This window comes from Spermophilus citellus (genome assembly GCF_964194105.1).
Source record: "Spermophilus citellus genome assembly, chromosome: 3".
NCBI classification, from domain to species: Eukaryota; Metazoa; Chordata; class Mammalia; order Rodentia; family Sciuridae; genus Spermophilus; species Spermophilus citellus.
The window spans coordinates 73,352,952-73,376,545 of NC_138184.1; the positions used below are offsets into that span (position 1 = coordinate 73,352,952).

Consider the following 23,594-nt stretch of genomic DNA (forward strand, 5'->3'; position numbering starts at 1 on the left):
CCTCAGCACCACATACAAACAAAGATGTTGTGTCCGCCGAAAACTAAAAAATAAATGAATAAATATTAAAAAAAAAAAAAAAGAGGGCTGGGGATGTGGCTCAAGCGGTAGCGCGCTCGCCTGGCGTGCGTGCGGCCTGGGTTCGATCCTCAGCACCACATACCAACAAAGATGTTGTGTCCGCCGAGAACTAAAAAATAAATATTAAAAATTCTCTCTCTCTCTCTCTCTCCCCTCTCTCCTCTCTCACTCTCTTTAAAAAAAAAAAAAAAAAAAAAAAAGAACAAATCCAACTGTGAAATTGTGATGAAGGTAAAAGAAATCCTAAGTAATTGGCATTATAGGCATGTGTCACTGTGTGCAGCTTCTATTTAAATATATTTTTAATATTTATTTTTTAGTTGTAGTTGGACACAATATACTTATTTATTTTTATTTTATACTTATTTATTTATTTTTGTTTATATTTATTTTTATGTGATGCTGAGGATCAGGGCCTCAAACATGCGAGCCAAGCGCTCTACCACTGAGCCATAACCCCAGTCCTATTTAAATATATTTAAAAAATATTTTTTTAGTTGTCAGGCGGGTGTGGTGGCACACGCATGTAATTCTAGAGACTCAGGAGGCTAAGGCAGGAGGATCATGAGTTCAAAGCCAGCCTCAGAAACTTACAAGGCCCTAAGTAACTCAGTGAGACTCTGTCTCTAAATAAAATACAAAAAAGGGCTGGGGATGTGGCACAGTAGTTGAGCACTCCTGGATTCACTCCCTAGTACCAAAAAAAAAAAAATTTTATATTGTCAATGGACCTTTATATTGTTTATTTATATGCTGTGCTAAGAATTGAACTCAGTGCCTCACACATGCTAGGCAAGTGTTCTACCACTGAGCTATGACCCTAGCACTATTTTAAATATTTGAGCAGAGTTGGAAGGTGTCAAGTCAGAGTAATCCAGAGTCCCTTTGGGTATTTATTTTTTGTTTGCTTATTTGCTTTCTGGTGCTTGGGATTGAACCTAGGGCCTCCATATGCTAGGTGAGCAACCTCCCACAAAACTGTAGCCCATATTTATTTTTGGTTCTCCGGGATTGAACTTAGGGTTACTTGACCACTGAGCCACATTCCCAGCCCTATTTTGTATTTTATTTAGAGACAGGGTCTCACTGAGTTGCTTAGAGCCTTGCTTTTGCTGAGGCTGGCTTTGAACTTGTGATCCTTCTGTGCTGCTGAGATTATAGGCATGAGCCAGTGCACCCAGCAGCTTTTTTAAAATTTTGAGGCAGGGTCTTACTGAGTTGCCCAGGCCGGCCTCAAACTTGTGATCCTCTTGCCTCAGCTTCCCAAGTAGATGGGATTACAATCATGCACCACTGCACCCAGCTTTCTCTGGATATTTGAAGTAAAGGTGGTGTACCCTGGCAATACAGAGGAGACAGGGGTGTTAAACTGTGCAGATTTCAGATCTCTGTCCTGGTGAGGTGACAACTAAATAGGTAGTAAAGTTTGGACATACTGATGATTCCAAACTCTTATCCTGGGGTATTATTAGAGCTCAGGTCTGTGCCCATTTCAGGTATTAGTTTCCAGATAAGAGTATAATATGATTATTGTCTTCAAGGAGCTGAGTAGGGAAACTAAGAACTGTATAGCCTTTGTACTGGAGTAGCTGATACTATTGATGTTATTGGGGCCCTTTATATAGCTCAGGATAGCAGTTTTATTTATATTTAATCTTAGTGTATCCAGGCTAAAGTCCTTTAACTGTTCCTTGTATGGAATATTCATAGATCTTACTCCAATGACTCAGGAGGCTGAGGCAGGAGGATTTGTATCTTTGGATATCTTTCAGTGTGGCAAAGAGGCAACTGACATAATCTTTTGGAGCCTGATGCAGTGTGCATGCCTTTTATCTCAGCTACTTAGGAAGCTCAGTCAAAATAATTGCAAGTTTAAGGCTAACCTGGGCAATTTAGCAACACGCTATCTCAAAATAAAGTAAAAGAATGACTGGGGATGTAGCTTGATGGTAGAGCACTTGCCTAGCATGGGTGAGGTCCTGGGTTCAATTCTCGGTACTGCAAAAAATAAGAAAATCTTTTTTTCACTTACACATTCCATCATCAAATCCTTCAAAACATTTGCTGAACTGATGTTTCCATCTTTGCTTGTTCAGGTCACCACTGACTTTGCCTGGACTGCTTTAGAGTCTTCTAACTCGTCTCTCTGCTTTTATTCCTGTCCTCAAAATCCATTCTCTATGAAGCAACCAGAGAGATTTTTCTAAACTTCAGGGGTTTTTTTGGACCAGGGTTTGAACTTGGGGTACTCAACCACTGAGCCACATCCCCAGCCCTGTTTTGTATTTTATTTAGAGACAGGGTCTCACTGAGTTGTTTAGTACCTCACAGTTGCTGAGGCTGGCTTTGAACTTGAGATTCTCCTATCGTCCTCCCAAGCCACTGGGATTATGGGTATGCGCCACTGTGCCCAGCCTAAACCTCAGTTTTAAATTCAGGAGTCTTAAGGCCTCTATGTGCCCCATTGGTTTTGACCTCCCATTGCTATTGGAGTACAATCCAGGTACCATTGTGGCCTACGGAGCCTTTGGGGACTATATCTTTGCCTGTACCTGAATTTCTGGGCGACCCTGCTTTTTTTCCCAGTGCAAACACTCTTTCCTGGTTGTTCTGGCTGCTTCCTTTTTTAGATCTAATTTGATGGGTACCTTCTTAGGCCCTCTTTGATCACCCTATCAAAAGTAATGGAGAAATATAATTTAAAAGCAAAATCCTCCAACCCAGGAACACTTTCCACAAAGGTAGTAAAGAAAACACTTTTATAACTGAATAAGCATTAAACCAGAATGTGATGTGCTTCAGACAATCTGCCAAGAGATTGCAAAGACTGAAAGAAATATTGCCCTTTATATGGCCAAGCCAGTACAACTTATTGCATGCTTTTTCGGCATTAATAATAATTAGTCCTCTAGTAAGAGGACTTGATGGTATCATGCATAGTTCATCTTAACTTTATTTGGTAATTGGGTGTCTATCTGTTAGCTATTTGGCTTTGTCTAGAGGAAAAGCAAACGTCTCATCTTTTTGACAGGAGGAGGTTTTACACCTTGGAGGGAGGCACCTGTGGAAGTTAGGCTACTACTCTCTCATAGTAACAGGAATGTTTGCATTCCAGAGAAATGACTCCCAGGGAAAGACATTCCTAGATCAAAAACCTGTCTAGTTAGCAAGTGGATTCATATACATTTCTGAAACAGCAGGAAGTATGTACAGTTACAAATTTTCTAAAAGTATTCTCTTATTTTCAACAGAGAATTGAACCTCTTATTTTGTATTTGTCTTTATGCTCCCTTAGCTGCAGCATTTATTTGTTTTATTTGGAATGAGAGTTAGGGCCTTTAAACTGCCTGTTGCTTTGCATCCACAGTACCTGGGGCAGTGTCTCACATTACATTTGTGCCCAGTAAACAGTGAATAAATGAATTAAAGGTATATTAACCTGATTGACTCTTCAGTATAAGCCATCTGAAGAAGATCTTTGAAGAGCAGTGGCATGGAAAATGCCTACATAATGTTAAGTGAGAACTGACTCTGGATAGTGACCATGCCTTGTATCAGGCACATTATCTCCTCCAATTCCACAAAAGCTGCCCTATGGACAGGGAAGCTGAGGCTCAGCGTATCACCCAACTGGTCTGTGCCAGAGACATTATATGACTCCAGGTCTAATTCCAAAGTCTGTGTGCCTTTCACTGAGCTAAAAGTTGTCAACATTAGATTTATTTGTATACAATGCATGATTCTTACCCTGCACCCAAAGAAGTCTCTAGGTCGGAAAAGCACTGAGAGCAAAAATATTTAAAAATTTAAGTGTAGCTGGGCACAGTGGCACACACCTGGAGTTCAGCTACTCAGGAGACTAATGCAGGAGGATCCATTGAACCCTGGAGTTGGAGACCAGCCTGGACAACAGAGGGAGACTCCATCTCAAAAATAAATAAGTAAACAAAAATGTGTTTATGTATGTGGCATGTGGGAATATTGATGAGTGTCTTTTTTTTTTTATGGTAATGGGGATTGAACTCATGCTAAGCAAGTGCTCTATCATAGAGCTCAGCCCCTTTTTTCTGAGAATTGAACTCAGGGGCACTCAACCACTTAGCCACATTCCCAGCCCTATTTTGTATTTTATTTAGAGGTAGGGTCTGAGTTGCTTAGTGCCTTGCAATTGCTGAGGCTGTCTTTGAACTTGCAGTCTTCCTGCCTCAGCCTCCTGAGCCGCTGGGATTACAGGCATGTGCCACTGTGCCCTGCTTTATCCCTTTTTTCTTTTTTTTTTTTTTTAATTTTTTCAGTTGTTGATGGACCTTTATTTAATTTATATGTGGTGCTGAGCACATGCTAGGCAAGGGCTCTATCACTGAGCTACAATCCCTTTTTTAAAAAATTATGTATTTTCTTTAGTTGTAGATGGACATTTCTTTTTAAATTATATTTTAAGATGGTCTGACCACTAATTTGGCAACCTTCCTGACTCACCCTCTGAGTAGCTAGGATTATAGGTATGTACCACTGCACCTGGGAATGAGTTGTCTTTTTTAAAAATACCTTTTCTATATTTAATAACCATGTTACGCACTTTTGACAAGTTTCTAAGTCTCTGTGCTATGTCTTAGTACATTACTTTACCTCCCAGGTTTGTGGTTTAGTGTGTGTCTGGTGTGTGTTCAAGCAAGATATTGATTGCACAGGACAGGGCAAAGGACATAGAGTTTGCTAGGACCTTGGATTCTTCCTTCCATTTTGGTTTGATGTTGACTCTCATAACATTGTTTGAATCTCATTGACTCATTCTGTTGTGATTTCTCTTTCTTTTGATTTTTAATTTGCAAGGATATTTTTAAAGATATTTAGAGCTGGGGTGTAACTCAGTAGTAGAGTGCTTGCCTGGCATGGATAAGGCTGTAAAAATCAACAAATAAAAATTCCTGTTAATCTTTTTTTGGAAAGCCAGAAGCAGTGATGCATGCTTATAATCCTAGTGACTTGGGAGGCTAAGGCAGGAGGATTGCAAATTCAAGGCCAGCCTCAGCAACTTAGCAAGGCCCTAAGCATGTTGGTGAGACTCTGTCTCAAAATAAAAATAAAAGGACTGGGGATGTAGCTCCATGGTAAAGCACCCCGGGACTCAGTACCTAGTACAGGAAAAAAAAATTTTTTTCTTCCCAAAGGACTTTACTCTTTGTTTCAAGATGTAAGATTATTTTCTGGTAAAAATCTTCAAAGTGGTTGAATCCCTGAAATATTTCACTCTTCTTATTGTATTTCTCCTTCTGTGAAGGAGGAACACTGAAAAAAATTGGAGATTTAGCCTTATCTTCTTATCTGTTACTGTATGCTTTTTTTGTCTAAGCATGTAGTAATTAAAAGCATGGATTTATTTCCAGATGTACATATTTCTATTTTAACTTGTTGGATGTTTTTCCTGATTACATAAGGAATATTTTCCCATGAAGCGTTTTGAAAAATACCAAAAAAGCACTTTATAAAAAATAAATAAAAAATAAAACCCCTGGTTACCCTGCCTCTCAAAACTCTTAACATTTTGATATATTTTTTCTAGTAGGTTTTTTTTTCTGTATTTGACAATAAGATAATTCCTCTCATGGGTTTATAGAACCCTTAGAACATTATTTCATGTTATTGCTTATTAAAAAAAAACACTGTTAGTAAACTTTTCATCACTGTTTTCTGTTAGTTTTTTTGTCACTATTTTAAAAATACCTGAAATAGTCAAAAAGAGAAGAAGATTATTTTGGCTCAGTTTTGGAGGTTCATGATCAGTTGGCCTTATGGTTTTGGGCTTGTGGTGAGGTAGTACATCATGGTAGGAACATATAGCAGAGCAAAACTACTCACTTCATGGCCAGGAGGCAAAAGGGAGAGGAAGAGGCTGGAATCCCATAATCACCTTCCAGTCTATGCACCCAGTTACCTAAAGACTTCATACGAGGCCACACTTCTTACAGGTTCTACTATCTCCTGATAGCCTAGGGACCAAACTTTAGTGCATGGGAATTTGGCTCTTTCAAGATCCAAACTATATAGCAAATGCCACTTTTAGTGGCTGTAATATTAAAAGTGATTTTTTTTTTTTTTTTTTTTTTTTTTTTTTTTTTTTTTTTTTTTTTTTTGCTACCTGGCATTGAACCTCAAGGGGCACTCAACCACTGAGCCACATTCCGAGTCCTAATTTGTATTTGATTTAGAGATAGGATCTCACTGAGTTGCTTAGTGCCTCACTTTTGCTGAGGCTGGCTTTGAACTCGTAATCCTCTTGCTATGTACCACCATGCCCAGTTTAAAAGTGAACTTTATGTCCTAGGGATATAGCTCAGTTGGTATTGAAAGTGAACTTTATTTTAAAAGTGAACTTTATGAAAGCATTGTTTTTGTAGTCAAGAAATGGTTGAATATCCATTTTCATATGCTTCAACTTAATATTACAACAAGTGGTTCATCTGCCACGCGATCAGCGCTGGCTTCATGAAAGAAGGTTCGATTCATAAGGAATTGCTAGGGAGTTTTAAAATTAAAAGAGACAAGACTCTCATTACCTTTAATACCAGCTCCAGGATGGCTTCTCCTAGCTCCTGCCTCCAGCCATCTAATGTGGTGGCGAGGTTTACAGAAGAGACTAGCAAGAGAGAGAGAACATGCCAGGGAGTGGGCTGTTATTGGGGAACAAAAAATTCCAGGGAAAATCCCATCCAATGAAGGTTAAGGGGGGCAGCATCCCAAGATCAGGGGCGACGATTGGTCTTCAAGGCAGTGGCCAGGCACGCCTCTGCATGGACAAGCCCTCGGACCTGGAAAAGGGTAGGGAAGGCTCTCACACAGCTGTGTCTAAGCGCCTCTCACCCAGCCAGAGAGGTAACTCAAATCACATGTGAGGATGGCCTCTCACAGGTTCAATCACTATTTTTCTAATATTGAGTATTTAGATTGTTTCCAATTTGTAAATATGTATATAACATGGTGATAGATGCATTTCTATATGATCTTTGCCTGAGTTTCTAATTTTTTGTTTACAGTCATTCCTAGAAGGAAAATTATTAGAACAGAGAATGTTGTCTTTCTTTATATGAGAGGATGCTTTTCTTTTTTCTTTTTTCCTTTTTCCTTTGCAATGCTAGGGATTGAACCAAGGGCCTTGTGCATACTATACCCCCATCTCAGAAGATGCTTTCAAGTCTTTGTGATCCCTTTGTATTTGCCTGTTTAAAATCTAAGGTAATAAAAAAAAGTAAAATCTAAGGTAACAAAAACAAACTTCTTTCTTTTAAAAAATTATAATGTAATTTATTAATTGAATTTTCAGGGCAAACCCCAAGCAATACGCTGATACACTGTTAAAACATGCCACTAAAACAGTATGAGTGTCAGTGATATGACTTTTTATTGAGGCTATTACAAAATAGCAAGTCAGGGTCCTGGTGTTTTTTTGTTTGTTTGTTTTTTAAAGAGAGAGTGAGAGAGGAGAGAGAGAGAGAGAGAGAATTTTTAATATTTATTTTTTAGTTCTCGGCGGACACAACATCTTTGTTGGTATGTGATGCTGAGGATCGAACCCGGGCCGCACGCATGCCAGGCGAGCGCGCTACCACTTGAGCCACATCCCCAGCCCCTGGTTTTTCTTAATACTTTGTTGGGTGCTTCAAGATGGACATAACCTGTGCTGTCTTCAGTCCCTTAAAGACAGACATTTACTATTGGTTTGTTTAGAAGATAAATCTAATTTTCCCATTTATTCCGTACATTGCTCACATATTACCTACTTTGCCTTGTGCTAGCCACTGTTTGGGCGTATCCCAGTAACAGTGAATACTGTTTATTGAGCTTTACTGTGTTCTATGTATATAGTTCCAAGTGTTTTACACATTTGGTTTTAATTAATTAATTAATATAGCAGTACTAGGGATTGAACCCAGGGATACTCTACCTCTCCAGCCATGTGTGTATGTGTGTGTGTGTGAGAGAGAGAGAGAGAGAGTGTGTGTGTGTGTATATATATATATATTTTTTTTTTAACTTTATTTTCTAGGTCCAAAAGTTGCTTTGCATGTGCCCAGTAGATTTCCATGGGATCTTTCAACTAGATGAAAGACGAAGAGATGCAGTAATTGCATTGGGCATTTTTCTCATTGAATCTGATCTTCAGGTAACTCTTTATTACTAAATTTTAAGTTTCTAGAGTGTAAAGGGGGTATAATGAACATTTAAATTTGTATCTGCTTATATTTACTTAATGTAATATTAGAAGAATGCATTCCCACGTAATCAACATGGTTAAATGGGAGGGAGCAGCAGGAAACATGCAACTGGTGGGAGTTTGTCTTTTTCAGTCCTGGGGATTGAATATTAAACCTGGGGTGCTCTATCACTGAGCTACACTCCCAACCCTTTTAATTTTATTTTGAGATAGAGTCTCACTAAAGTTGCCTCAAACTTGGGAATATTTTATTTATTGTTTTATTTTTATCACTATCACTTTTTAAATTGTAAATTCAATCATGCTGTTAGGAAAATAAAGATGTTAGATTTATCTAAGAAATGAGCTTGCATGTCCTAGAAATTTCACTCCAATAAGCACTAATATTTTTCGACAAAGTATTTATACATTTGAAAAAATAAACATTTTATTGGCATTTATTTTATCCACAGGGAACCTGGTAGTTCAGCTTTTAATAATTAAATAGGTTGCCTGATGAAGGTCACATGAAAAACCAAAATGAGATGCATAAACTGCATTTATTATTTTTCTTCTGTATATTTATAACATGAAAAGAAAGAAAATCATTTCTACTTTTCTATTTGCCAAATCCTATTTAAATATAAAAAGAATATAGAGGGCAGAAAATATTTTTAAGAATACAAGAAACTACTGTCATCTAAATGTTTATTGGTTGAAAATATCCTTGTCAAACACATTACTTGTTAGATTTATCTATAAGTCCCCATGATGTTGTACTCGTATTGGACTTTTTAAGATGACCAGCAAGAGGGGAGTACAAATTACCTTTGGTGTATTTCTGGTTCTGAGTGAGGATTGGGAGGGTTCTAGATGGCATATGACATTGACCTTTGGATCATATAATTTGCTTACGCTTCTAGGGAAAGTCCATTGGTTTCATGGATACTAGGAAAGGAATCCAGAATGCTTTGTCTGACTCCTGAGAATACCCTAGGGACCAGCTATATCTTGGTTCACCTGATATTTATATTCCTTACCCTCCTTACATGATGGGCTGTGCATTGGCCTCCTTGTGTCTAGTCCATGGGCTAACCTGGCAGCAACTGTGACTCAGTGTAGTGGAGGTGATTTTACTCACTACATGCTACTAAAGCCATCACAGTTTATTTAGGGAAGAGCCAACCAGGGCCACTTCTGCCACAAGGAGCCGAGTAGTGCAGGCCCCTTGGAGCTTTGTGTACTCTCTAGGATCCTACACAGCTGTATTTTATCAGTTAGGAGAAATTGTTTTGTTTTTTATTAAAGAAAAATTCTATCTGTTGGTTATTGTAGTATAACAAACTCCCCAAACTTAGTGGGTTAATACTGTCATTTTGTTTGTTGTTTCTTTTTGTTTGTTGCTTATGAATTTGCAATCTAGACAGGCCTTAGAAGAGTCACTGTTTACTCTGTTGGGTGTCAGAAGGGGAGGGTCAAAAGCTGGTAATGGAATTATGTAAAAGCTTATTCATGCACGTACCTGGGAGTTGATCCTAGGTCTTTTAGCCAGGACACCTCTGTATACATGGCCTCTCCATGTGGCATGGGCCTTGTCACAACATCATATCTGTATTACAGTCCCAGTATCCTAAGAAAGAACCAGGTAAGTTGCCTTGTCATTTCTAGTCTCTGAAGTCAGAGTTACATTTATGCTAGTTTCTATATATACTAAAAGAAATAACTAAGGTGGCCAGTTTTCAAGGGGAAGTGAATTAGATTCCCCCTTTGAGTGGGAACTTGGAGCTGTTTTTAAAACCATCACATTTTTTAAAAAATATATTACGAGCATCAAATCTCCTTCTCTAGAGCATGCTTACCAATAACCCCCTCCCCCCCAAAAAAAAAACAATGATGGAAGATTATGAAGCTGTATATTATTGGCTCATTTGGTTGAGGAAAGTAATTTTTTCATTGGGTTAATGAAAACTTGAGAGGAATAAGAAGAAAAATGAAGCAGAAGAGCTTTTAAAAGGAGGCAAAGAGAACAAGGGACATGAACAACAAAAAGCAAATTGAGAAACTTGTGATTGTAAATTTCTCTGTAGTCCCAAAGATCTTATCCTAGGGCTTGTAGATGAGTTTTGGGTGATCTGAAACCATCTCACTGAAGGTGACTTTGTGTACACATACATACCTCTGGAGAAGCCCTCATAGTGGTGTACCACCCAGAGAAGACCCAAGCAGCCTGGACACTCAGCTGTAAAGGACAGGTTTGAGCACTTCTTTTAGGCCCTCAGTATAGGCTTATATAACATTCTCTGGACTTCGCTATGTGGAAACAAAGTGTGTGATGCCATGTGAGCTTTTGTACTTGATTTATATTATCCCTGGAGAATCTTTGAGATGCTTGGGATGTGGATATGCTTTGCTTTGAGCTTAATCTATGTGAAAGAGGCTACCAGTCATTTATTAAATATAATTTTTTTTTTTTTTTAAGCACAAAGACTGTGTGGTTCCTTATCTTCTTCGACTTCTCAAAGGACTTCCAAAAGTTTATTGGGTAGAAGAAAGCACATCTCGGAAAGGCAGAGGTAAATTTGTGTAACGTTTTCCCTGAATACAAGGGAAAATATGTTCAGCTTCTTTAGGGATCATATGTTTATTTATACTAACATACCAGTTAGGATACTTCTGATTGATCTCATGCCTGGCTGTGGAACAACTAATTGCCTGCAGCATTGTGGGCCAAGCTTACTCACCATTGTCCAGTGTGGTGTGCAAAGGAGGGAGAAGGCAGGTGGCCTGGCAGCTTTCCATTGTGCTCTTTGGAGAATAAGAACTTGTCATTAGTTGGAATTGGGTCACCTGCTCATCCTCAAACCTTAGTCTAAACTCTTAGATTAATATACTCACTTCTGAAGGGAGGTTTTTCCACATTGCATTGAAGTGAAGCTCTTCCAAAAGGGTGAGTTGAATGATGCAGACTCAGCTACAATATTCATTATAATTAGTTTTATCGTTTTGTTGCTGTTGTTAAGCTTCAGAATTTTGTACCTTTAGAAATGGAATAAATTCATATGTGTTTCTGTTTAGTTTGTATTTTATTTTAATATTCTTTTAGGGGCCAAAGTGAAAGTAATAGTCTTTGCCTTTCCTCCTATCTATTGCCCTCTTTCCCTTTCTCTCTCCTTACTATCTTTCTTCTGTCCCTTCCCAAATATTCATGTAGGTTCACTGTGTGCCATGCTTGGTACTAAGTACCAGTAACATTGATGTTCTTGCGTTGTTATTTCCCAAGACTCCAAATTCTGCTTGGAAGGCCTCCAGCATTTTAAGGTTCATAATGTGTAAGACTGAAGTTTCTTTGGAATCTGCCTCTGTGAGGCCTGATATAGCACCTTTGGATAACATTGGAGTTGGTATCTGCAGTTCTCAAAATGTCACCCCAGATCAGAAGCATCAGCATCACCTGGAACTTGTCAGAAATACACACTCCCAGTCCCTACTTTAGATCTCTACTGAACCAGAACTTTCTGGGGGTGGCATGTAGGCCGTTTTAACAAGTCCCCAACACACACTCAAGTTTGAAAACCATCCAGAATTACATCTTAAAATTCCAAGTGTAGGGCTGGGGATGTGGCTCAAGCGGTAGTGCACTCACCTGGCATGCGTGCGGCCCGGGTTCGATCCTCAGCACCACATACCAACAGAGATGTGTCCACCGAGAACTAAAAAATAAAAATATTAAAAAAAAAAATTCCAAGTGTAACAATCTTCTGCCATGTATTATGAATATATCTATAAAACAGAATATATCTATAAAACTTATATATCCTGATTCAGTATTAAAATTGACTACGGGGCTGGGGTTGTAGCTCAGTGGTGGAGCACTTGCCCGGCATATGTGAGGCACTGGGTTTGATCCTTGGCACCACATAAAAATATATATAAGTAACAGTATTGTGTCCATCTACAAGTAAAAAAAAAATGACTATATATTTCATCATGATTGAACCAACTGGCATTGTTTCTAACATTTGAAAGTATTCTTGGTAAAAGGACTGCATAGGTCTTTTAGGCAGAGCACTCCCTCCAGTGCTGAGGGTTCCTAAGAACCTTCCTGGTAGGAGGCTTAGTGGTGGAAGAACTTAAAAGCTTAGGGGGTGTCACCTAGTTGTGGAGTTTATACTTAGCATGCAGGAGACCTTATTTTCAATTCTCAGAACCAAAAACAAACAAAAAAGCTTTTGTGGAAAAGAGTAAATCTTTTATGGTACTGGGGATTTAAAGTAGGGTTTCTGCTTACTTGGCAAGCACTCTACTACCAAGTTGCATTCCTAGCTCTAGAGCAAATCTTTGGAAGCTCTTATTAAGATTTTTCCTATTTTTCAAAACATAGAAAATGTAATCAACATTTCATTTGGGTTAATGTAATATTAATATGTGCTTGATAGTTTTTTTGTACCATCTCATACATGAAGACTGATTTCTCACTTTTATTTAGGAAGGGAATAAAATATGAAATCTCACAGTTCCAGTAGGCTCTGTAATCTCAAACTGTAAATTAACTCAGGAAACATTAAGTTTACTAAACCAAAGTATTTTGCTAAAAGAAAGAGGTATTTCTTAGCAAATCCTTAGGCCCATATCTGTTCTGATTGAGGGCAGCTGATATAAGTGGCACCTTGGCCAGTCATGTGAGAAGGAACATACTAAATTGGATGGCCAGCAGGTGTGGCCCAGTGTCTTATTTCTAATGATCTGATTCCTGTCTTCATATCTTTCAGGTGCGCTCCCAGTTGCAGAGAGCTTTAGCTTTTGCCTGGTTACTTTGCTCTCTGATGTGGCTTATAGGGACCCTTTACTTAGGGATGAGGTAAGCATGTGATAACTTGTTCATTGCTATTAGATCAAAAAGAGTTCCAGGGCTGGGGATGTGGCTCAAGCGGTAGCGCGCTCCCCTGGCATGCGTGCGGCCCGGGTTCGATTCTCAGCACCACATACCAACAAAGATGTTGTGTCCGCCGATAACTAAAAAATAAATATTAAAAAAAAAAAAAAAGAGTTCCAAAGTGATGGGAGGTGGGGTGGCAATTGAAGTGTGATTGGTTTCCTTTCGTATGATTAATAACAGACCTAAAAAATATTTCATGATTGCTTTTAGTATTTTTCAGCTTGTTTTGTTTTGAAAGATCTGGTGAGTCTTACAATATTCAGCATTCCTCAAAACACTGTGAAGTAGGCAGAAAAATGCAGAGGTAGCTCATTTCCCTTCTTCTAGGTTAGGGATTGAAGTCGTTCATAGAGTGAATTTTCTATGTAGTTTTTACTTCTCAGTGCCCAGACTTTTTTTAGTTCTTATTAATTTTATTGGAAATGTTAATAGCATGTATTTCAAATTTCCTTTTTTAGGGGGTGCTAGGGTGCTAAGGAGGTGTTCTAACCCCCAGCCCTTTCCCTCCCTCCTTTATAAATAAAGAATGTTGGGGCTGGGGTTGTGGCTCAGCGGTAGAGTGCTCACCTTGCACATGCAAGTCTCGGGGTTCAATCCTTAGCACCACATTTAAAAAAATAAATAAATAAAATAAAGTTATTGTGTACAAGTATAAAAAAATTTTAAAAAAGAATATCACCATAATTTAAACTTTTTTCTTAACTAAATTTTTCATAAAATTTCATAAAGTTGGTTTTTGTATGTTACCATTGTTAGGTTCTGCCAAGGAGTGCCTAGTTGCCTTCCTACATGCTAAATGTTCCAAACTAGTGATGTTTTTTCAGTTCTAATTCAGGTTCTTCATTTATTTTTAGGTTTAGGGTCTGTTAATAACATTTATCAAAATAAAAAGATCAACATTGCAGCTAACAAAATGACTTTAATATGTGAAATGGGCAAAAGTACAGGTTGTATCTTCCTTAAGTATACGTGAAACAAATGAATTTTTGTGTAGGCTTGTGTCTTATCCCCAACAAATCTCCTTATGTACATCCAGATATTCCAAAATCTGAAAATGTCTGACATCCAGAACACTTATGGTCCCAAGCATTTTGATAAGGGGTACTCAATCTCTATTAATTTTTTTTAGACCTTTACAGGTTATTCAGCATTATTTAATATTAGGAAAATAAAGGAAATTTGGGTTATCAACGAAAACATTGGTCAAGTACCTCTCTTGACATTCTGGACCAATTATATGGCCTAAGTGCCAGATTCATATGGTTTTTCACATCTACCTAAAGGACTTCCCCAGAGGATGATTGCGATATTGGCCTGGCAGGAACTTCCAGTGGCCTGCCTCCAACCATTGGAGGAAAATGAGCCAGTATTTTTTTTTTAGATGAACCTTTATTTTATTCATTTATTTATATATATTACTGAGAATCGAATCCAGTGCACTCTACCACTGAGCCACAACCTCAGCCCGGAAAATGAGCCAGTATTTTGAGTGAAGATGTAAAAAGCAAGTTGATTTCAGTTGTAGAGGCACAAAGCTGGGAAATGAAGACTAGTCCGATAAGCTAACATTAATACTATGAACTTTTGTGGGGATAAATTTAAAAAGTAAAAGTAACTGCAGAAGTAGAGGTTTCATAGCTGTAGAGTAGTACGTATGAAAAGGATTTAAGCATTTTATTTATCTGTAAGGTCTTTGAGCTAGCACCATGAAGTGGCTACTAAAAAGCTAATGGTTTGTTCATGTGTTTAACTTGTTGATTACTCTGGGTGAGTTCCTGCATTCCTGGAATATTAATATATTTTATTCTGAGCACTACACTTTCAGACAGATGTGACAAGTTGGACTGTAGTAGCAACTTAAGCAGACAATTAGCGTCATAAATAACTTTTAATCAGAAGGAATAAGATAGGAAAGAATGAGGGCTATTTAGCTATGAAAAGAGATTATATGGACACTAATCACCTATTTAGTGAATATAAAGAAAGGAGTAGCTCTAAGGGCTGCTAGGTACAAGCCCCAGGAGGACTTCATGACACATTGTTAGAAGGATTTCTGTACTTGCCTAGAGAGTCAGGGTTTCTGTCTCTGAAGTCACCATTTGACAACAGTGGAGGGTTAAGTCAAGATGATACATACCTAAAGCTCCTTTGAATTTTGATTTAATTTTGTGCTGCTTATTTGATTTTTTTAATAAATTGTTCCCTTGACTGTTACAGATTTTAGAGGCACTTTTGCAGGTTTTACATGTCCTTTTGGGAATGTGCCAGGCCTTGGAGATTCAAGAAAAAGGTATGATTATAGATCTAAATGCTTTTTTCTTTTTTTTAATCTTCATCTTCATCTTTGCCTTGCATTGTTTTTTTTTTCTAGTCTTTGCTTTTCTTTTCTGTTTTTTTCCTATTCTTTGTTTTTCTTCTCTGTTCTTTGGTACCTAATATGCAGCCTGCTGTATTTATGTATTAGGTTACATTTGTTGTGGGTTAATATACTGAGAGGCACATGGAGTCATGAGCACAGTTCTGTATACAAATGCTGGTTAGCCTTGGACAAGAAGGCCTCTGAACCTGAATTCTTTCACCTCTAATATTTGGGTAGTTTTATTTAGTTGACTTTCAAAGATCGTTTTTTCCTTAGTGTAAATAAGGCTACCAATATGATCCTAAGGAGATATGAATATATTAATTAAATTTAAGGTACCTACCTGAAAATATGACCTAAGTATATTATTGATTTGAATGTATCATGAATATATCAAGACCTTCCAAGAGATTAGCTGTAATGGAAACATAGTCTGAAGTTGTTAATGATGGGTTGGAAATATCACTGGTTAGCCCTTGGAGTTGACCCTAATACTATGGCTCGTTCTGAACCTTCACATTTGTTAGGTGGGTTGTGAAATATTACAAGTTGGTACAGCATGGCTCTCTCACAGGTAACTATCTCATCATAACACTGTCACTTGGTCTTCTAGAATACCTTTGCAAGTATGCAATCCCATGCCTGATAGGAATCTCTCGAGCATTTGGGCGTTACAGCAACACAGAAGAGTCTCTCCTCTCGAAGCTCTTTCCCAAAGTCCTTCCTCATTCCCTGCGAGTCCCAGAAGAGCTGGAAGGTGTCCGAAGGCGTTCTTTCAATGACTTCCGCTCCATCCTCCCCAGCAATCTGCTGACAGTCTGTCAGGAGGGCACCCTAAAAAGGAAAACCAGTAGTGTTTCCAGCATCTCTCAGGTGGGGCTGGTCTCCTGGGGGAAGAACAGGGGAGAAGGATCTCATTCAATGCTCATGTAAAGAAAATATCCCTTGTCTGTAGTTTAAGGAAACTTAAAGAAACATGAAAGGTTCTCACTAGAATTATCTTTAATGCAGAGGCTTGCCTTATCCTTTTTAAGATTTGTAAGTTACTTCACACCTGGGAAGAATTTGTTTCATAGTAGTGGGTGTCAAACTATTCTGAGTGGGAGTTTGTTGGTGAAGAAGTATATAGTTGAAGACTGGAAGTGTGGCTCAGTGATAGAGTGCTTTCCTAGCATGTCTGAAGCCCTGGTTTAGTCCCCCAGCACCAAGAAAAAGAAGTACATAATTGACTAATGGAGAAAAGATAGGAAAAATTCAACTCAGTAATCAAGTATAAATATATGACTATATACAAAGACTTTGGCGATACAGTATGTAGTAGAGAATGCTATAACTACAATGGGCTTCAGGGAAGAGGTGAGGCTTGAACGAGGACTTCAAGTACAGACATTGAGCTGGCAGAGTGAACCTTGCCTAGACGAACCAGTCTGAAGTCTCACTGGCCTTTTCTGATCTGTAATTCTGGTTGTATTTCAGGTCAGCCCGGAACGTGGCATGCCCCCTCCAAGCTCCCCTGGAGGATCTGCCTTTCACTATTTTGAAGGTGAGCTTCACCTCTCTGCCAGGAATATTGACTTCTTAGTATTCAGGCTCACAGTGACTTCTTGTGATGTTAACTGTAACAGTGTTGGCATCACAAGAGGTCACTGTGAGTCTGTTCTATTGTCATGGATACAGAGTAGAAAGCTTTTAAAAAGCATTTATTTTCTGTTTTCAGATATTTTAAATAGGAAAGTACAGAGAATTATTACAGAACCCCAAATGACTGCCATCAGAATATAGATCATGTTGAAGAATGTAGTAATACTACTTTATGGAGCTTTGTTGCTCAAAATACTTTCATATGATTTATTAAACTTGATTCATGTGAATACCCTGTGCCATACCAGACACATGTTAAAATTATGTTCACTTTACCCTTGTGGGGAGTCAAATGATAGGAAATGGAGAAACCAGAATTCCATGCCACATAATATAGTCTTTTCTAGTTTTGATTGATTCTGGTTGCTAAAAGAGCACATCTCAAGGCCATCTTGAGAGATACAAGGGGAATTTTTTAAAAAGAGAGTGTCTATGGGCTGGGGTGGTGGCTCAAGTGGTAGAGAACTCGCCTAGCATGTGCGAGGCACTGGGTTCAATCTCAGCACCACATAAAAATAAAATAAAGATATTGTATCCACCTAAAACTAAAAAATAAGTAAAAAAAAAAAAAAAAAAAGAGGAGAGTTAGTGTCTAAATTCCAATAAATGTGGGCAGCTTTTTGTGCAGTATCTCTTGGATGTGTAAGAGTATAACATGTTTCATGGTTTTGTTTTGTTTTGTTTATTGTTTTGTGTACAACTAGGGACTGAATCCAGGAGTGATCTATCTCAGAGTTATATCGTCAACTCTTTTTAAATTTGATTTTGAGACAAAGTCTTACTAAGTTGCCCAGGCTAGACTGGAACTTGGAGTCCTCTTGTCTCAGTCTCCCTGAGCAGATGGATTGACAGGCAGGTGCCATTGAACCTGGCTAATGTGTTACATTTTATGTATATGTTAGAACTAAAGGCCAAGTTCACTCACCTTCCAAAGAGATCCACTTGTCTAGGTGTAGAATATATCCTCCAGGCCCCAAAACCCTTGCTATCCCCAGGTCTTTGGGGCTTCTAAGGACAGCCATGATGTAAAACCTTCTCTTTCCCTGGTAAACATCTCTGTCTACCTTTTTTGGCAATGGCTTCTCCTCATAGTGGTGCATTATAGTTTTATATATTCATTTAAGTGGCCGGATGGAGGCACACTCAGGTACTACTGATTGTGCAAGCTCTAATGTTCCTTTAGCAGATCTACTACCTACTGTGCTGGCAGGCTGTGAGCAAAGGGATGATATATACCTTTTAAGTGCACCTCACTGTAAGAGAAGCAGCAGTGCATACATACTTCTTTATTCTGTGTTTGTTCATATACTTCTAGTTACATTTGGATTCTTCTTACAGTAGGTCCCCACCCTTTCTAGGCCTTCTTCCTCAGTCCTGTATGAATATTTTTTAAGAATTATTATTATTTTAAAATTTCTTTCTTCTTTTAAAAAATTTGTTGTTTTTGGTACCGGTGATTGAATCCAGGTGCTTTATTTTTTATTATTATTTTTCTTTAACCACTGAGCTATATCCCCAGCCCTTTTTATTTTTCACTAAGTTGCTAAGACTAGTTTTAAACTTGTGATTCTCCTGTCTCAGCCTTCCAAGTTTCTGAGATTACAGGTATAAGCTATTGTGCCCATCTTTTTGAAATTTTTATTGGTGCATTATAGTTTTATATACAGTTGGATTTATTGTTACATATTCATAGATGCACACAATAAAACAATGTAATTCCGTAATTTTCCTTCCTCAGTACCTTTACTCTGTTTTCTCTCCTTCCTCTCCTCTCTCCCTCCCCTCCCCTGATCCCCTTTTTCTAATCTACTATTCTCCCCTTAAGTTCCATTTGTCTGCAAATGACATAATTTCATTCTTCTTTATAGCTAAATAAGATTCCATTATGTTTGTATGTATGTGTGTGTATATAGATATCTCACATTTTCTTTATTCATTCATCCTCAGATGGGTAGGTAGTCTGGTTCCCTAATTTGACTATTGTGAATTCTGCTGCTATAAATATGGGTATGCATGTATCACTATAATATGCTGACTTTAATTCTGTAGGATAAACACTAAAGAGTGGTATAACTGGGTCATATTTTGGTTTCATTCCTAGTCTTTGAGAAACCTCCATACTGATTTCCATAGTGGTTATATTAATTCATAATCCCACAAACAGTGTATAAGTGTTTCATTTTTGCTACATCCTCTCTAGCATTTATTATTATTTGTATTGTTTATGGCTGCCATTCTAATTGAAGTGAAATGAAATCTCTGATTGTTTCCTTTGCTGTTCAGAAGCTTTTTAATTTGAGGCCATTTCATTTATTAATTCTTGGTATTATTTCCCAAACTTTAGGGGTTCTATTGAAACAGGTGTTGCTTGTACCCATATGTTGAAGTATTAACTACCTTACATTATCTTCTAGCAGTTACAAAGTTTCTAGTCCAATTCTTAGTTCTTTGATCATTTTGAGTTGTCTTTTCTTTAGGGTAAGAAATGGGGATCTAGTTTCATTCTTCTACATATGAATATATACAGATTATCTATATGTGTTTGTCTCTTTGTCTTTTGTTTTATTGGTCTATGTGTCTGTTTTTATGTCAGTACCATGCAGTTTTTGTTAATATAGCTCTGAAGTATAATTTGAAGTCATCTAAGTGTTATGGTGTCTCCAGCATTGTTTTTATATGTTTTTCTTTTTTTGCTTAGAATTGCTTTGGCTATTCCAAGTCTTCTATTCTTCTATATGAATTTTAGAACTGTTTTTTTTTTTCCTCTACAAAGAATGTCATTGGTATTTTGATGGGGATTGCAGTGATTCTGTAGATTGTTTTTGGTAATGTGGTCATTTTAACATCTTCAGTTTCCTTCTTCACTGTTCTATAATTTTTATTGTAGAAGTCTTTCACCTCCTTGATTAGATTTATTCCAAGATCTTACTTTTTTTTTCCCACAGAAAATTCATCATTGATGTATAGGAAAGCTATTGATTTTTGATTAGGTATTCTGCTATATTGTTGAGTTTGTTTATAAATTCTATTAGTCTTCTGGTAAACATTTTGAATCTTCCAAGTATAGGATCATATCATCTGCAAACAGTGACAATTTGGCTTCTTTCTTTCCTATTTGTATTCCTTTTATTTCCTTTTCTTGACTAATTGCTCTGAGGTAAAATTTGAAGTACTGTGTTGAATAGGATTGATGAGAGTGGACATCCTTGTCTCATTCCTGATTTTCAAGGAAATTCTTCCAGTTTTCCCCCATTGAGCATGACGTTGGCTTTGGGTTTGTCATATATTGCCTTTATGATGTTGAGGTTAAGTTCCTTCTATCCGTGGTTTCATCATCAAAAAACTTCCCAGAAAACCTATACTCTATTAAATGAGAAAACCTAGAAGAATAGTTAAATTTCTAGATACAGATGGACTCCTCAAATTGAACCAAGAGATATAGAAAACCTAAACAGGCTAATAACAAGTGAATGAGATTGAAGCAGTAATAAAAGTCTTCCAACAAAAAAAAAGTTCAGGACCAGATAGATTTTCAACCAAATTCTACTAGACCTTTAAAGAAGAGCTAATGCCAATTCTCCTCAAAATATTACGTTAAGTAGAAAGGAGGGAATACTCCCATATTCATTATATGATGCCAGATACTAAAGCTAGTTAAGGCGACATTCAGGAAAAAAAACTACAGACCAATATCCTGATGAACATAAAAGTAAAAGTCCTTAATAAAATATTAGCAAATAATATTCAGCAACATATTAAGAGGATTATACATCATGAGCAAGTTGGTTTCATTCCAAGGATGGCAGGATGGTTCATCATCTACAAATCTAATGTAATTTACCACACAAATAGGATTAAGGACAAAAAACATAGTCATCTCACTAGATGCAGAGAAAAGCTTTGACAAAATTCAGTACCACTCATGAGAAGAATTATTACTACTAAGTTTTTTGGGGGAGGATACTGGGGTTTGAATCCAGGGGTATTTAAACACGAAGCCATATACCCAGCCCTTTTTATTTTTTATTCTGAGACCGGGTCTTGCTAAATTGCTTAGGGTCTTACTAAGTTGCTGAGGTTGTCCATGAACTTGGATTCCTCCTGTTTCAGCCTTCCATGTCACTGGGATTATAGGCATGGGCCACCATGACAGGCAAATATTATTTTTTAAAAGCATGAATCTGATCATTTACTTTCTATCTGAACTTTCAGTGAAACCTCCTCACATAAATCCCAGATCTTTGGTCCTTGGTTCTTCCAATTCCCATACTGGCTCAGCCACTTAGCACTTTGTCCTCATCGCATGGTGACTGTTTGAGATGAGGGATCACATTCTTCCTCTTCTTAAAGTAACTGTTCTCTCTTGCTTTTTTTCTTGTTTGTCTACCAGTTCTTATGTTGGCCCTTCAGAAGTACTGTTACAGTGTCCTTCTGTTCTAAGTTGTTGTTTTGTATCCATTGGCAGTGCAGCACCAGTGTTGTACTATGTTATGCCCCAACTTTGATACAATTAGGGCTAACTTCAACTCTTTGCTTTTTCTGAGCACTAGTACTTGAGAAAGTCATACAGTTTATTATTGGTTCTTTATAGATTGATATTGTTGGTCACTATTTGCTATGAAAATATTATAGACTTATTTATTTTCTAATGATAATTTTCTACTAATGTGTTTTTTTAATATTTTTTGAGTTTTAGATGGACACAGTGTTTTATTTATTCATTTTTATGTGGTGCTAAGAATTGAACCCAGTGCCTCACACACTCTTCCACTGAGCTAAAACCCCAGCCTCTACTAATATGTTTTTAAAAATTTTTTTAGTTGGACACAATGCCTTTATTTTATTCATTTACTTTTATGTGGTACTGAGAATTGAACCCATGAACCCTCATATTTGCCAGGCAAGCACTTTACCACCCTCTCCTACTAAAGCACAACCCCACCCTCTCCTACTAAAGTGGTTTTTTTTTTTTTTTTTTTTTTTGGGTACTGGGGATTGAACTCAAGGGTACTCAACCACTGAGCCACATCCCCAGACCTATTTTGTATTTTATTTAGAGACAGGGTCTCACTGAGTTGTTAAGCTCCTTGCCATTGCTGAGGCTGGTTTTGAACTCACGATCCTCCTGTCTCAGCCTCCCAAGCCCCTGGGATTACAGGTGTGCGCCTCTGCGACTGGTGCTAATGTGTTTTAATAATGGATTTTCAAATAATTATTTGCTTTTGGACTCATATTTATTAGTGCCAGATGACTAAATGACTTTATTTTTGTTTTGACTTTTTTCCTTTCATTTTTTATTGTGGTGAAATATACATAAAATTGCCATCTTTACCATTTTTAAGTATACAGTTCAGTGGTATTAAATTTATTCTTAATATTGTGTAGCCATCAACCAACCCTCCATCTATCTTCAGAAATCTTTTCATCTTGTAAAACTGCAACTCTGTACCTATTAAACAATAATGCCCCATTTTCTCATCACAGCTTTTGGCGCCACCATTGTACTGTCTCTAGGATGTTGACTGCGCTAAGTACCTCACAGGAGTGGGCTCATACAATAATGTCTTTTTAAAATTTTTTTATTTTTAGTTGTAGATGGACACAACACCTTTATTTTCTTTCTTTCTTTTTTTTTTTTTTTTAAAGAGAGAGTGAGAGAGGAGAAAGAGTGAGAGAGAGAGAGAATTTTTAATATTTATTTTTTAGTTCTCGGCGGACACAACATCTTTGTTGGTATGTGGTGCTGAGGTTCGAACCCGGGCAGCACGCATGCAAGGCGAGCGCGCTACCGCTTGAGCCACATCCCCAGCCCTCTTTCTTTTTTTTAATATTTAGATATTTTTTAGTTGCCAGTAGATCTTTTATTTATTTATTTATTTATTTATATGCAGTGCTGAGGATCAAACACAGGGCCTCACATGTGCCAGGCAAATGCTTTACCACTGAGCCGCAACTCCAGTCCTTATTTATTTATTTTTATGTGGTGCTGAGGCTCAAACTCAGTACCTCAGAAGTGCTAGGCAAGTGCTCTATCACCAAGCTACAACTCCAGCCCCAGTATTTGTCTTTTTGTGATTGGCTTACTTTACTTGATTGTTCTGGTTTTGAAACTTCTAATAGCGTGCATTTTTGTACTATTTGGTAATAAAACATTTTTTTTAATGGTGACATGTTGAAAGCATTCCATTTTTTTTTTAAGAGAGAAAATTTTTTAATATTTATTTTTTAGTTTTTAGCGGACACAACATCTTTGTTTGTATGTGGTGCTGAGGATTGAACCCAGGCCTCACGCATGCCAGGCGAGCGTGCAGCCCATAAAACATTTTTGATGCTCTGTGAACCTCAAACTTTTAACATTGCTGAATGTTTAAAAAAGCATCACTCTC

The 23,594-nt window shown here is 37.6% G+C and overlaps 1 protein-coding gene across 5 annotated transcripts in view; it reads left to right on the top strand.

Annotated features, from left to right (window-relative positions):
* The window catches only part of PI4KA (phosphatidylinositol 4-kinase alpha), a 136,771-nt gene that overhangs the window by 18,606 nt on the left and 94,571 nt on the right, over nt 1-23,594 (top strand). For 3 of the 5 annotated variants that reach the window (XR_014021141.1, XM_081286951.1, XM_081286954.1), the window contains exons 2-7: nt 8,126-8,242; nt 10,752-10,845; nt 13,042-13,130; nt 15,426-15,498; nt 16,181-16,440; nt 17,044-17,110. Coding sequence is in view for 4 of the 5 variants with exons in the window: in XM_081286951.1 (XP_081143077.1) it covers nt 8,126-8,242; nt 10,752-10,845; nt 13,042-13,130; nt 15,426-15,498; nt 16,181-16,440; nt 17,044-17,110 (700 nt within the window). In the remaining variant the exon portion in view is untranslated. Of the gene's footprint in view, nt 1-7,217; nt 7,315-8,125; nt 8,243-10,751; nt 10,846-13,041; nt 13,131-15,425; nt 15,499-16,180; nt 16,441-17,043; nt 17,111-23,594 lie in introns of all 5 variants that reach the window. The other 2 variants (XM_081286952.1, XM_081286953.1) reach the window with 2 other exon arrangements.